Below are 14,697 nucleotides of genomic sequence, written 5' to 3'. Positions count from 1 at the left end.
CTAGAGCTAGAAAGTACAACTGTTGTCTATTGCAGCAAATAACTTATTTAGCTGTTTAATTCTGTCAGTATTACATGACTGTTTTTTATAAATTTTTCCAGGGAGGAATACCGTACAATGTGGGTGATTGGGTTGGTGTTTAAGAAAACTGAAAACTCAGAAAATTTAAGTGTTGATCTTACCTACGACATTCAGTCTTTTACAGACACAGGTGAGTTTTGCTTTCTAGGTGTTCTGATATTAAACTTTTTGAAGTTACTGACTGTGCTCAAAATCGAGTCTTTATTCATAATGCTCGTAGCAATAGTAGAATTGTATCTACACAGAGGGTTTCAGCTGAGGAGTTGAAGGTTTTATTTCATGAAACACACTTTCAATGAGTTTAAATGTTCCTAAGTCAAGTTAGGATTTAGACTAATCACTTTCAGTTTGTTCTCATTTAAAAGTGATAAAAATTATACATACATCTTGCAGATCTCACTAAAAGTGTGGTACACTATTTTGTAATCTTTATTAAACAGATGAATTAGTTATCATACACAAGCTAGCAAGCTTAACCTCAAAAATTTTGAGCATAGTTTAAATATTTTTGTTGCTTGGTGAAACTAAATTTATCAGTGGATTAACAAAAATGTCTTTTATTCCATGGTGTTTCATACTAGATAATTGATTCAGTAATCTTTACTTTCATGTCTGACACTCAGGGGAAGAGAGCTTTTTGACTTCCTGATGTTCACATTTTAATTCACTAAAATAACTTAGTACACATAGGAAATTTTGTAAGCAAAGAATTGGTAGCAGCTGGGGAGTGTGACACCAGAGTGTCAGGAACAGTAGCTTTGACATATTTAGCTAATAAATTTACAGGTTGGGGGTTTTTTGTGGTTTTTATTTTTTAACAAGCAACAGTTGAGGCTCAAATATTCTGTGTTTACAGAGCTAAAGGAGTAGGTTCAGGTGTTACCTTTTGCAGCCATGGTCTCTGAATTTCTAAGACCCAGTCTGAGAAAGTGAGGGAATTGAACACCTTCGTCCCCCTTCCACCTCACACCTGTGATTGCAATAAATATGTAGGCATATTTATAAATCATACCAAGATTTCAACGTTGTTTTTTGTCATATATAGCTGCAGAGGGGCATATCTTTCTTGAGAGTTGAAATATTTATTGTAATTATTAGTGATGAAGGTGAATAATAGCAACTATAGGAACATCATTCTAATTTCTGAGAATGTAGAAAAGATAATCCCTTAGCAGCTGCTTTGAAGGAGTGAAGGAATTGAGAAGTTAGTTTCTCAGGTCTTTCATTGCTTGTAAACGGATATTTCAGTAATATACTGTGAGATTTTTAGTGTGAAAAGACTAAAACTTGCATTTAGGATTTTTGATGTGATTTATTTGCACTATATATTTGCACTATTCCAGAAGTAACAGTCTAGTAAACAATTTATGTTTGTGTGTTGTGGGTTTTTTTGGTAATCTGAAATTAGTGTGCATCTATCTTCATTGTTTTTAATCCAGCCTAAAGACTTCTTTTCCCTGTCTTTTGGAATAGATCCTAAGATTTTATCAGAAGTAACTAACTATTTTCCAGGATGGAATTAAAGAATAGCTTGTTTTTTAGTGGGAGCAAGGGGAGGAGGAGAGACATGAAGAGTGATCCAGGTTTTTGTTGTATGGAAACTTTGATAAGACCTAATGTCAGGAATATGGAATGCTTTGACAATGTTTGCTTCCATTGAGCATGCCTATACCTTAGCTGTTACCACTGTAGTTTTTTACAGAGAGGCTTTATGAGCTTCTTCAATACGAAGAAGTACTGCAGTACTTGCTTTAATACTCAGTATTCATTCAGCTCTTTGTGTGCCTCTCTCTTAACACCTTTTTAATTACCTGTTCCCAGCCTATTCAGTGAGATTCCTTAATGTTAGACAGTGAATCAGGGAGATACCGCTTGAATTTTTTGTATTTAAGAGCTACAGAACCGTTTTGTATTCATACATCTGCCCCAGCTTTTGTTCAATGTTGTGGAGACAGTCAGTGTGGAAGAAGAACTTTTCATTTTACTTGAGCCCAGCATCCTGGGTTCCAGTGCAGTTCTTGTACTAGTGCTTACCATGGTGACTTACCAGAAGCACATGTTCTGAGGTGAAGAGAAATAACTTGTCATACTAGACAAAATTAAAAGAAACAAATACCAACCAAATAAAACTGCCAAAATGACCATACAAAATTTAAAAAAAAGAAACAAAACAAAAACCAGAGCAACAAAAAAGCTCAAGAAAACAGAAAAAATCTAAACATAAATTACTTCTGTGTAAAAACATAGTGATGTGTGAGTTGCCAGAGTAATTTTAATACATTAGGTGGCAAATGAGCACTTAACTCCTGAATTAAAACCCATTTGTTGCAGGAGCTGCATAAATAAAATCACCTGCAAAGAAAATAATTTTATGTAAGTGCTGTAATTCTTATGAGAAAATTTTGTTTCCATCTTTAATCTCTTTGAGATGACATAAAGAGTTTGCTTCTGAGCTCTTCCAGTTAAAACTTATTGGAAATACAGAGAACTGTGTGCTTGCAAGACATTTTTCTTGAAAAACAGGTCACCTGTTTCCAAACTAATGTTTGTGTTTGTACTATCAGTGCTGGCATGCTAGGCAGTTTCCCTTTCTTCCTCCAGAACAAGGAAACATTATTCTTGTTCTTGAGGGTAATAAGTGCTCTGAAATGCAAATGGTTTCTGCCTGGGCAAGTAAGTGGACTTTGCAAAATGCTTCAGTATGTCTTAATGTTATTCTAATTGTAGTTTATAGGCAAGCAATAAACAGCAAGATGTTTGAGATGGATATGAAGATTGCTGCAAGGCATGTGAAACGTAAGCAACTTCACCAACTGCTACCTAATCATGTGCTTCAGAAAAAGAAAAAGGTAAACTTTTCAAATATATGAGAGCAATAAAAATACTATTGCTCTCAAATTTTTGATTTTTTTGGTTTACTAATTTACGTTTACGTAGATGTTTAGGTTTACTAATCAAAGAATTAAAACCACATTTTGAGATCTTAATTTTACCTGCAAATGATCTCATTTGAGTGTAGCAGTATTATTAGGTGCACTGAGTATAATACTACATTTCTCAGAGCATCAACAATGTGGATAGTATCTTGTCTGGCTGGGTAGTTTACCTGTGGCCATATGAGAATGGTAGCATTAGTTTTTAATTAAGATGCTGTGTTGGATTATTGTTAAATTTCAGTTGAGTCAGTAAGAAGGGGTGAAACTTTGAATTGAACAGTTCAGTATATTTCAAAATCTCTACTGCTTTGTATTAGCTTGATCTGAGAGCAATACAGGTTTGCTTGGATTTTTCAATAGCTAAACCACTGCTACATATTGTGTTTTAAGTATAGCTGAATAACATGCTTCATTTCTATAGCTGTTTTATATTGAATGCTGTTTTAAGGGCTAGGAAGTGTTTATTGACACCAAGTGTAGATCTGTTTCAGAGAACAATGTAAGTATTAAGTAATATGTCACTTAAAGTAGTAGTACTATGTCAGAAAAGGGTTTTTCTTCTCCATGGACTAAGTTCAAATCCTCTTTAAATTCTTTTTATGTGCATCAGTTTGTTTTGATGTACATCACTTACTTTAAAGTTAATGAAAGTATTTTGAAGTCTATAAAACCAAAGAAATTTGAAATAAAGCTGAAAAATATAATCATTAAGTACAGTAACAGTTTCTTTTTTAATGTGATTGATTTTTAATGTGTAGACAAATCTGCACCAGAGTTGTGAAAGTGAAAATGTCAATGCTTGTAGTGAGAGGATAGTGGATTATTTACATGTAAAAGGATTTGAAAACTGTCCATTTAAGTTTGCATTTTAAAATAACTTAAATTTCTGTTGATTTTTAAACTTTTAATTAGACTAACAGAATTTTCCTTTGCCTTGTGGCTTGCAGCATTCAACAGAAGGGATCAGGTTGACAGCTCTGAATGACAGCAGCCTAGACTTGTCTATGGACAGTGATAACAGCACGTCTGTGCCTTCGCCTACCAGTGCTATGAAGACAAGTCCGTTGAACAGTTCTGGAAGTTCTCAGGGGTAATGAAGACTTTCAGGCTTGTTGCTGTTCTCTTCCTGAATTACTTGTGTTAAACACATGGCAAATGCTGTACACATGTGATACCACTGTGGGAATGTTCGAAATTGATGGAGATTGTAAATACTCTTATTGCAGTTCGAGCACTATAGCAAAATTTGGGGGATAGGGAGCAATGGTGCTGGACTTGAGATGAGGAATTATAAATTTGGGTAAAAATGCTTAGAAGAAAATGATGATAGAAAAACTTGGGGCCTGCAGTAGGAGGTTGTGAGAAGTAGTGAGCAGATAGTTGTGAGGGTGAGGAAGTATTTTGTGAGTTTTGGCTCCAAAAACTTCTCTATTTCTCAAAAATAGAGAAGTTTAGATTTTCTGTCTGGGAAATAAGTAGTGCTCCTGCTGTTACTGATGATACCTGTGCAAATTAAGCTTAGGACAATAATTTCCCACTAGTTTCAAGGTGTACATATTAAAGTTATCTTAATACTAACTTTCTGTATTAAGTCTTTTCATACCTTAACTCCAGTTACCTCAATAAGTGAGTGTACTCTCTTCTTTCAAGGGTCCCATGTTTGTCTCTTTGATACACATAGAAGTTATCATCAATCTCCTACAGACCAGCAGTATTGGTCATCTATTATAGGATGTTGTATAGGATGAAATACTTGATTTGGTCCTTTTGACAGAAGTTCTTTCAGTTAGTCTTCCTCGGTAAACGGTTAACAGTAGTTGATACCACTATCTGTGCTACTGAAATAAATCTGTCTTACCTAGGATGTCACAAGTGAAGTGGAAATTGCCTTTGGCTGATTTTAGACACACACTGCTTCCCAGTTTCTGGATGATGGAAAAGGGGTCATTTTTGTGATTGGTCACTTGAAGCCCCAGGCCTTTGTTTGGGATGATTTTAGACTGAAATTATCATTGTAACAGTGTGTGTAAATTAAAACCAAACTTTTTATTCTGCTTCTTCTACACTGGTTTTGTTTCATCCTTCAGTAAATAGTTGTTGTGTTTTCCCATGCTCATTATATGGGTGGACACTGCCTGAATTTTTGCTTGTCTTTTAAATACAGCCTTTTTCTGGTCTCAAAACTGTCATTGAGTGATTTAAATTCAATATTTGAAAGAGCTTCCATTGCTTGTGTTTGGTAGTAGGTTGCCAAGGCTTACTTTTACCTTTTTACTGGCTCTGTAACGTAGGTAAAATACTAGCTGTGGTTACTGCTCACACATGATGTGATGAAAGGCAGATCATATAACACCATAGCTTTACTAATGTCTTCAGCATTTCATAATTTTTCTCTTTTTAGCAGAAGCAGTCCTGCGCCAGCTGTAACAGCAGCATCTGTGACCAACACACAGGCTTCTGAAGTCACTGTGCCACAAATAAATTCCAGTGAAAGCTCAGGGGGTAAGGAAAATGGCGTAGCATATTGTTTCTATTGAATTTTTGGAAATGTTTATAAGGCAGTTTTTCTTCCAGCTTGAGTCTTCTAGACTTTGCATAACACATGCTGTAATGTGTTCTTCTTCATACACATAGTTCAATAATTTCTTAAGCATTCAAAAAATCAGAGAAATATTTGCTGTGACATTTAATTCTTTAATTCTTAGAGATTTATATTTGCTATGCACAATAGCGATAGTGTTCCAATGACCTAATGTAGGTCTGTAGTTTGGTTAGCTAAATGAAGAAAAAATTATCTAAAGCTGGAAGAACAATTTTTATATTTATTTTAAATTCATTTTGTAGTTAAACTCAAGGTGGTTCTGTACTGTCTGTATGTAGTCTGTCCTCCCATGTTCCCGCTCCTTGTGCTTCATGAATTTGATTCTAGGAATGCAAAAGACTCAGATGTAAGCAGAAACACCTGTTCCTTACTGATGTCTGTTCGGATATTCCCACTGCATGTGCTGACTTTATCCTCTGTTTTCTGCAAGAAAAAGTACACTTTACTTAAAAATTTAAAAATTTCACTCTGAAGTCAAAGAATAAAAGCATCTGGTGAAAATATTTTCTTAGAATCAGCTACTCTTCTTTTTTGATGGTGCTTTAGTGTACAAGGAGCAAGTCAGAAATAGATGGAAAAGGGGAGCGACTGGTTAGCCTTTCAAAATGAAATCTCTCATTCACTCTTGACGTGTGGCGTGGTTTAGTCTTACTTCTCTCTGGTTTTTATCGTGTCACAGGTGCATCAATGTGAGTTAGTTTGTCCATGAGCACTAAATGGAGCTTAAATGGCGTGACTGGTTTTTGGATTTGGAAGCATATCAGAAGTTGTTCATTCTTATATTTTGGTTAATCAAAATGTTAATCACCTGATAGTTGTTAATGAAAAATTTCCTCAGTGTATTTTTTCTCATCCTGGAGCATCTCCCTATGTGCGCTTATGGGTTTGAGGTAGGCAATTGATGAGATAGAGCTTTGTCATATGGAGCATTTTTCAAAAGGATGTATATAATATAAATTCTTTATTTGATGCTCTGTGATGACTTCATATTTATCATTAGATAAGCTAAGCCTGAGAAGTGATAAAGTTAATTTTTGAGTGAAAAAGGGAGTGTCAGATTGCTCTTGGATTTGATTTAATGCAGTCTTGGCAATGCGTATATATGAGTACAGAAGCAGTAGAATTTCCTTAGGTACCACAAATACTACAGCTGTATTATACAGAGCTCTGTCTGAGCTCATATAGCCTGCCTTAAGCAGGGTTAATTAGGCTAAGCACAGAGTGTCATTGCCATGGCTACCCTATGTCTGGTACAGGAATTCTTTCTCAGAATCATGTGTTAAGGGCTTGGAATGGACCTAAAAGATCATCTAACCCCGACTCCTCCTGTCATGGGCAGGGACACTTCCCACTAGACCAGTTTGTCCAAGGCCTTAACTGACCTGGCTTTGAACACTGCTGGGGTCAGGGCATCCAAAACCTCCTTGGACAGTCTGTTCCAGTGTCTCAGTACCTCACACTAAAGAATTTCTTCTAATACCTAACCCAGATTTCCCCTCTTTCAGTTTGTGCCCACTGCTCTTGGTCCCATCACTACAGTTCCTGACAAAGAACCCCTCTTTGGCTTCCCTGTAGGCCCCCTTCTGGTACTGGAAGGTTGCTGTGAGTTCTCCACGCAGCCTTCTCTTCTTCAGGCTGACCAGCCCCAATTTTCTCAGCCTCTCTTTGGAGGGGAGGTGCTCCAGTCCTCTTATCAACTTCACAGCCTCCTCTGGACTTGCTCCAACAGTTCCATGTCCTTCTCCTATTGGGGACACCAGAACTGTACACAGCACTCCAGGTGGGGTCTCACAAGAGCAGGGTAGAGGGGAAAGGTCCCCTCCCTCAACCTACTGCCCTTTGGCTGCAGCGCAGGGCACGCTTGGCTGTCTGGGCTGTGAGCACATTGGCCAGCTCATGTTGAGTTTTTCATCAATCATGGCCCCCAAATCTTTGTCCTCAGGGACTTTGTCTCAGTCCCTTCTCTGCCCAGCCTGTGGGGGTGCCTGGGTTTGCCACAACCCAGCCACAGGACCTTGCACTCACTGTATTGAACTTCAAGAGGTTTGCATTGACCCACCTGTCCAGCCTGTCCAGGTGCCTCTGGATGGCATCCTGTCCCTCCAGTGTGTCAGCTGCACCACACAGCCTGGTGTCACCAGTGAACTTGCTCAGGGGGCACTCAAGCTCAAGAATGAGCTTGAAACTAAACTGTGCAGTGTACGCACACCTGCTGTTCCAAACATGATGCTACACCATTAACTGTACCACTTCCTTGATGCCTGCTTGATGTCAGGGGTTTTGATTAGAGACCAAAAATACCAGTGATTGAACTGAAATGATTGTGTCAATTCCTCTTGTTGAAGGTCTTTAAATTGTTTGTCCATAGGTACTTCAAATGAAAGCATTCCTCAAACTGCCACACAACCAGCCATTTCTCCACCACCAAAGCCTACCATCTCTAGAATTGTTCCCTCAGCGTATCTATTAAATCCATCACCAAGAAGTTCAGGAAATGTTGCAACAAAAATGCCTAGCCCTGTCGCAGCAGTGAAAAGGACATCTTCTCCCCATAAAGAAGAGTCTCCTAAGAAAATTAAAATTGAAGAGGTATTTGAGATTTTCAGATCGTACCATAGCAATGTTCAAAACTTTGAATATTCGTTTCACCCAGAGGGCTGATTCTCGTATTCCAGGTTTCAGAAATTTCTTATTCTGATTGCATTGCTGCTTGATGTTTTCAGCTTGCCCAAGGTGTTAGTATTTTTATTTTGTTGGTATTCATCACATGACACATGTACTGCATTAGCAGAAATGCTTAGAATCTAGATTCTTATCTTAAAAGTAAATATTTTGGTAAGCCTGTAATATGCTAAGTCTTACAACTAATTCTGTCCTTTTAAACACTTTGACCTTATTTTCTTGTTGATTTTTTTAAAATACAATTTTATGATTTGTAATTGTTTCTGTGTTTGCTTTTCAGCAGGATGAAATAAGTGAAGATACTAGCTGTATAGATTTGAATGAACATGAAAAAATGGAAACTAAGGTATATATGCCTAGACTGTATAATTTTGTATATATTATTTGGGAAAATTACTGTTTCTCTCTAGGAATGACTAAGAGTGTGTCTATATCTAGAGTCTCCAGTAAAGATTTCAAAATGATATCCTATTTTTTAATGTTCATATCAGCATTGATGGAGTCCATTGCCTGCTGGCATGCTAAGTTGAGCCCGAATCCATAAACACATAGGATTGTCATTTCTTTGCTGATCAGTACATGATATTAAGCATGGTGAAAAAATTAGTCATGATATTTATATTTCAGCTTGTTATATTAGATCAAGGATGTGTCAATATGCCATGCTTTTCCTGCATCCCAAACCTGATATATGTTAATTAGTGGGAGAACAGTTGTCCTATGTATTCTGTTTGGAGTTTGCATGTTGGGCTGAGCATCCTAAAGCCAGGCACCTTGTTCACTTTTTAGATAAAAAAATTTCAAGTGATAGTAAGTAAATCTTCTGTGCAAGTGAAATTATTGTGTGAAGTTACAGCATACTGTTTGGGAACTTAGGAGATTCAATGTGCCTCTCCAGTATCTTGTAATTAGCAGAAAATTTTTCTACCTTAGTGGTGAACAGAAAGCCTGACAGACTCTTTTTAGCCTTATGATAGCAGCTCTCCAGTTGGAATTTTGCAGTTTTTATGGGGCACATTCTGTTGTCTCTGGAATACTCTGGAAGTTACGGTTATCCTTGAAGTTAAATGTAAGTTCTTTGGTTTATAGCTTCAATGGTCATAAGCAAGGAATTGTATCTTGTTAGGCAGTCACCTTGCAATGTTTCTGAAGTTAAGATAGGTGAGGGCAGAAATACATGTAAGCACTTAATCCTCACTTCAAAAATAGATCCACTGGATACAGATAATTATAAACGACATAGGTAATCCTGTTAGTTTTTATTGGCAGTCTCCTCTAAGTCTTTGTCCTTAATATTTATGGTGGAATTAAATTTCTTAAATTAACATAAACACAGGTTTTCATCCATTGAAATGCATTCCTTTTTTAGGGTGTGTTCACAGTACACTTTGAGCTTGCAGACTGTTTTTATTAAAATGAGAATGTGCCATTGTCCTGCGTTAGTCCTGTAGTCCCACTGTTTTACCTGCAAATCAGTCTCTGACACTCACCTATTCATTCAGAAAGCTGATTCAACCCATTAAAGCAGCAGGAAAACTTTACTGGCAGAATGGCAAAAGCTGTGGAAAAGCTGTTGAATTTTTAAACAAATTCTTTAGCTTTTCACATGATCCTCCTTGATAATACACTTGTTCTCTTTAGTGAGTTGAATGACGTGTAATGTTTTGCTATAGGATTCTGTATAAAAGGTGTTAATTGGTTAAACAAGTGACAGCTGATAAGTGATATAGCTTGTGTTGATGTCAAATCCCTAATAAGTGAAACATTCTCCAGTGTGGTGATTCCTTCCTAAAAGGAAGGGTGTCAATGCAGCAAGCATCAATGCTTGCATTTTTCTTTTGCTGAATGTGCACAATGTAAATCATTCTGGAGTGCTGGGTGTTGTATATAAGTAGCTCACTGGAAGTGATGTAAGTGTGGTGATGCTTCTGGTTTTTTTTTCAGGAGCAAGTTGAGACAGAAGTGAATGTTAATTCTCAAACAGAAACTCTTCAGACAACTTCTCTTCAAGCTCCTCAGGTACTGTTTATGAAAGCAATGCTGCCATGTAATGTATTTATGTGCTAATCTGTGGTGAAAGAATTGAAACTGAAATGAGTCCAGATGTTAAAAATAAATGTATAATTTTAAATAGAAATCCATTTTATGGTAAGCTACTTGTTGTTACTGTCACAATTTTTGTTTTAGATAGTCATTGGTCTTATTGAATGTGCATTGTAGCTAAACATGTATGGCTTGCCATACAAACTGACCGAGGCTGGATTCGCTCTTCTGAATTGTGCCTTCAAAGTAAGGGGCTCAGTTTATTCCTTTGTGCTTTGCACATCACAGAATAATCCTTTCTAACAAGGAAACAAATGCTCTAAATAGCTGCTGCTCAAAGATCTCGAGGTAGAGGTTGAGGATGTCTGAAATGTATCTTCAGATTCTGATATGTGGTATGAGAGACAAGTTGTAAGTTTGTCACTGCTCAGCCAGCTGATGTTAGCAGTGTAAAGTCCTTTGCAAAACAGTAAAAATTCTGTACCATTCACTTAAGTTTTTGTTTCTAGTATTGTAACAACTTTTAAAGAGCACCTCTGTTTCTTACTAATATTTTTAAACTTCTCTTAGTGCTCTGCTGATTAAAGTATCACTATCAAGCACTTTATGCACACTTGAATCATTGAAGTATGTGTAGTTGAATGTGTTGGTTGAAAATAGAAATTGTTGCAATAGTAATAATTGTATTTCTTACTGGACATTTTGAACTGTATGAGCAGTACTGAATAAAGATAGCAAAACTGTAGATGCTACATGGACTTCCTAAACTGCTTTGGGGAATTTTTTAGATCATTTAGTAAGTATACCAATTTTATTTTTTTCTGTTATTGTGGGGGATTACATAAAGCTTTGTAGCTTTTTTACAGATTGTGTGTAGCAAAAGTAATCTGGAAACTACAAAGGATGGTGAGCCTCCTCTGTCATTTCTCAGTGTTCTTGTTGGTTTGTTTAAAACACTGCCCATGTTGCAGAAAATAGAAACATGTCAAACTGCAGATCAGCACCAACCAGAAGGTTACTTGGGGCAGGGGTGATGTGAAGCCCAGAGCTATTTTGTCCTGGGTCCCTGCTGCTTTGTGTGCAAACACATCAGTCAGTGTTAGCTTGAGTGATTTATTTTTAATAGAGCAGCGATTAAGAGTAGTCATTTTAATACAGCTTTCTCCATGTATCAAGGGTACCTTATATAAACTTTGAACATTTATAGTGTAAGGAAACATTTTATGATAAATGATGTGAAGTATTGCGTAATAACTGCGTTATTGGGATGGCAAATAATGTGCCACAGTGGAAGTGAAAATACTTAAAAGAAAAAAAGCAAACCACCCCAACCTTAGAGGCATGTACAGCAAGTGAGAAATAAATGAATCTCATTGAATCTTGGGTGTGTTTCTGTCTTTTCCTTTAGTTTGTTTTAGATACAATTTTTCTGAATGGCATTTAAGTCTTACAAATGAGAAAAAAATGTTGAGATTATTGTCAGGATGAAATTCTTAACACATTCATACAGTACCTTTTTAGAGTTCATAACTTTTTGGTCATGTAAATCTGAACCAATATGAAAAATTAGACATTTGACTGTAGAGTTTTTCAACAGTCTATAATGTATGACAACACACACATTGGATTGGGAACTGTTTTTCATCACTCATCAGGAAGGGCAGAGACTTAACAATGAATTGTTAAGAGATGTTTTCAAATACTAAACATGTAGATCAGATAGTTGATGTTACTGATCAAGCATCATTATTATGTGGATGTTTTACTTTTTTACAGGTTATTAGTAGGCCCAGCTTTATCTACAGCACTTGCTAATTTCTTGCAGTTGTCAAAAAAATAAAAGCACACAAAGATTATATAGAAATTTTCTTTATTAAAGACTCTGTAGGCAAAGGAAATACCTGCTTCTCTCTTTATAATCTGTAATTATCTTCATATATTCCTAAAAATTTTTAAAATATCTTTGTTTTGAAAGTTAATGCCAGTTACTACAATATTTTTATATTTACAAAGTTAAAATACAACCAAACTTCTTTTCTTTTCAGAAAACACCCAGTACAGACCTTTCAGATATCCCTGCTCTTCCTGCAAATCCTATTCCTGTTATCAAGAATTCAATAAAATTGAGATTGAACCGGTAAAAACCACCTCAGGGGTCCATAAACAGTATCTGCCAACTCAACCTGTTGTCTTCTAATGCTAGAAAAAAAGGAGAACGGAGGGTGCAAGACTAGAACATAATCGCAAATGGATTTAGGTATATGTTGTGCACTTCCCTTTCTGGACTAAAGTCGCCGCTTGATTGGAAGTCCAGGTTAGTATGTGAAGCCAGGAGTACAATTAATGTGTTAGCAACAGTTACATTAAATATTTCGAAGGATTACTGCCTTTAAAAACATGAACACTATTTGTAGCCATATTTGACATTGATTGAATTTGTTTGATGCATTGTTTCAAAATTGAGATAAAACTGGCATAAGAATCCCTTAAATGCACTTTTATGTACTTTTTTATTGGAGTATGACTAATTTTAGATCTTTAGCTGATGAAATTTCATTTTATTGAAGAGTCTCTTCAATAGTAGTAATTTGCAAATTGGATGACATTCTATGATATACTATACATTGAAAGCCAAGTGTATAGTATAGTTAGTTCAACTGCCATCAAGAGCAGTAAGTCTTTAAAATGTAATGTCAAATCTTGGGGTCATAAGACGTAAGTTGAGGAAGTAATTGGGAAGTTTTGGTATTGGTGGGACATGATTAAGATGTGGTCTACTTTTATTTATAGGATTGTTTTAAGGTGCATACAAATCAGCAATCAAATAGTAAATAAACTTTCTTTTGAGCTAAATGAACTCCTTATTCCCTTTTTTTATCCCTTTATTTCTTGGGAAAATATTTTGCATTTACTGTTGGGGTTTTTTTTTTCAAATTATTTTTTCTGCCTGTATGCACCATATAGAACAATAGTTATTTATACAAAATGAAAACAAGCCATGTACTCATTTGGGTTCCCCCCTGCCCCTTACCTGGTTGTAATACCCTGTGGGCCTCTAGGCACAAATTCAGAATTTGTCCCATGACTAAAGTGTTTAGGTAAATATTGTGTGCCTGTGAAATACACCACCTGTCTTGATGGCCTTTGAATCACTAAATATGATTTTTGTACACTCCATAAAGGTCCCGTATGCATTAAAAAACTAAAAATTTTAAATAAAGGCAAAAAGATTTTTCCCTAAAAATTTTAACCTTTTTATTTTTAGATAGTTCATCACAAGTAGTTTTACATACTGAACAACACCAAATTTTTAAAAATCATATTTCTAGTAAGCACTTGACATCTAGTAAGCTCTCTTACTCCTATCTTTTGTTCTTGTAGTCCTATCAAAAAAGTAACAGCTTTTTCTTTTGAAAGAACTGAAGCTCTCATGGCAAAGAACAGTATTTGAGGAACATGAGGGATACCAACAGTAATACCAGATGTAGATAACAAACTTCATGTTACTATTACTTAAGTCTGAAATATGTGGGATGTCAAATCATACTTCCCATACTTTGATTAGCATGTTTTATGAACTCCTTCTCCCATTGTGCTCCATCCTATTGCACATGCATCTTTCATGTTACAAGTTAAATTACTTACACTCTTCCCCTTATCCTTCTAAATTAATTCTCCAAAGTCAGAGTGTAGCTTATCTTTTACTTAGGCTGTGCAGTAACTGAAGGTTTTTTTTTTTTGCCATTTGTCTAAGATGTCTAGTATACAATATTTCTCTTTTCCTTGCCCTGTGCAGCCTGCTGTCGTCCACCCCCCAAAGAAGGTTATATCTTAACAGTTGAAGTGTACAAGCTGTCTGTGTATTTTGTGTAGCTATGGAGTTTAGATCGAAATTGCCAGGCACAAATTTAGTCTTGTCATTTTGTTTACACATCAGAAAATCTTTTTCATTTTATTAAACGTTTCATGTAACTGCACCCAAGTTTTGCCAAGCTGGAAACTTGGAACCTTTCTGTATAGTGACTTTTTAATTCTAGTTTTCATAACCTGGAGATCAGACTGTTGCTTTCGCATGATGTACGTAGTGTCTCATGACTGGAGTTTGCTTTGTTTTATAGTATCTGTACTCCTTGTATTTTTCAAGAGCTATTTTGTAAACAGATGATGTATTTCTCCATTGAAAACACAATAAAAAACAGCACAATCCCATGGTTGTCCAATTTTTCTGACTGTACTAAATTAGTTTTACTTTCTTAATTCTTACTTAGCTCTTAAATTTTCTGCAAAATATGGTGTGGCCTAAAGGAAATAGAGTAGATAATGCTTATTTAGAGAGCATTCATTTATGTTTGC

At 36.0% G+C, this 14,697-nt stretch overlaps 1 protein-coding gene across 4 annotated transcripts in view; it reads left to right on the top strand.

The window, feature by feature from the left end:
- Positions 1 to 14,566, top strand: part of PAPOLA (poly(A) polymerase alpha) — a 43,972-nt gene extending 29,406 nt beyond the window's left edge. The window contains exons 15-22 of one of the 4 annotated variants that reach the window (XM_064713836.1): positions 102 to 211; positions 2,809 to 2,930; positions 3,965 to 4,107; positions 5,422 to 5,519; positions 7,988 to 8,208; positions 8,585 to 8,647; positions 10,246 to 10,320; positions 12,390 to 14,566. In XM_064713836.1, coding sequence (XP_064569906.1) covers positions 102 to 211; positions 2,809 to 2,930; positions 3,965 to 4,107; positions 5,422 to 5,519; positions 7,988 to 8,208; positions 8,585 to 8,647; positions 10,246 to 10,320; positions 12,390 to 12,485 — 928 coding nt within the window. In that variant the 3' untranslated portion in view covers positions 12,486 to 14,566. Of the gene's footprint in view, positions 1 to 101; positions 212 to 2,808; positions 2,931 to 3,964; positions 4,108 to 5,418; positions 5,520 to 7,987; positions 8,209 to 8,581; positions 8,648 to 10,245; positions 10,321 to 12,389 lie in introns of all 4 variants that reach the window. The other 3 variants (XM_064713835.1, XM_064713834.1, XM_064713833.1) reach the window with 3 other exon arrangements.
- Positions 14,567 to 14,697: the final 131 nt, after the last annotated feature.

Source organism: Zonotrichia leucophrys, chromosome 5, assembly GCF_028769735.1.
Source record: "Zonotrichia leucophrys gambelii isolate GWCS_2022_RI chromosome 5, RI_Zleu_2.0, whole genome shotgun sequence".
Taxonomy (NCBI): Eukaryota; Metazoa; Chordata; class Aves; order Passeriformes; family Passerellidae; genus Zonotrichia; species Zonotrichia leucophrys.
This window is presented reverse-complemented; position numbering and strand designations above follow the sequence as displayed.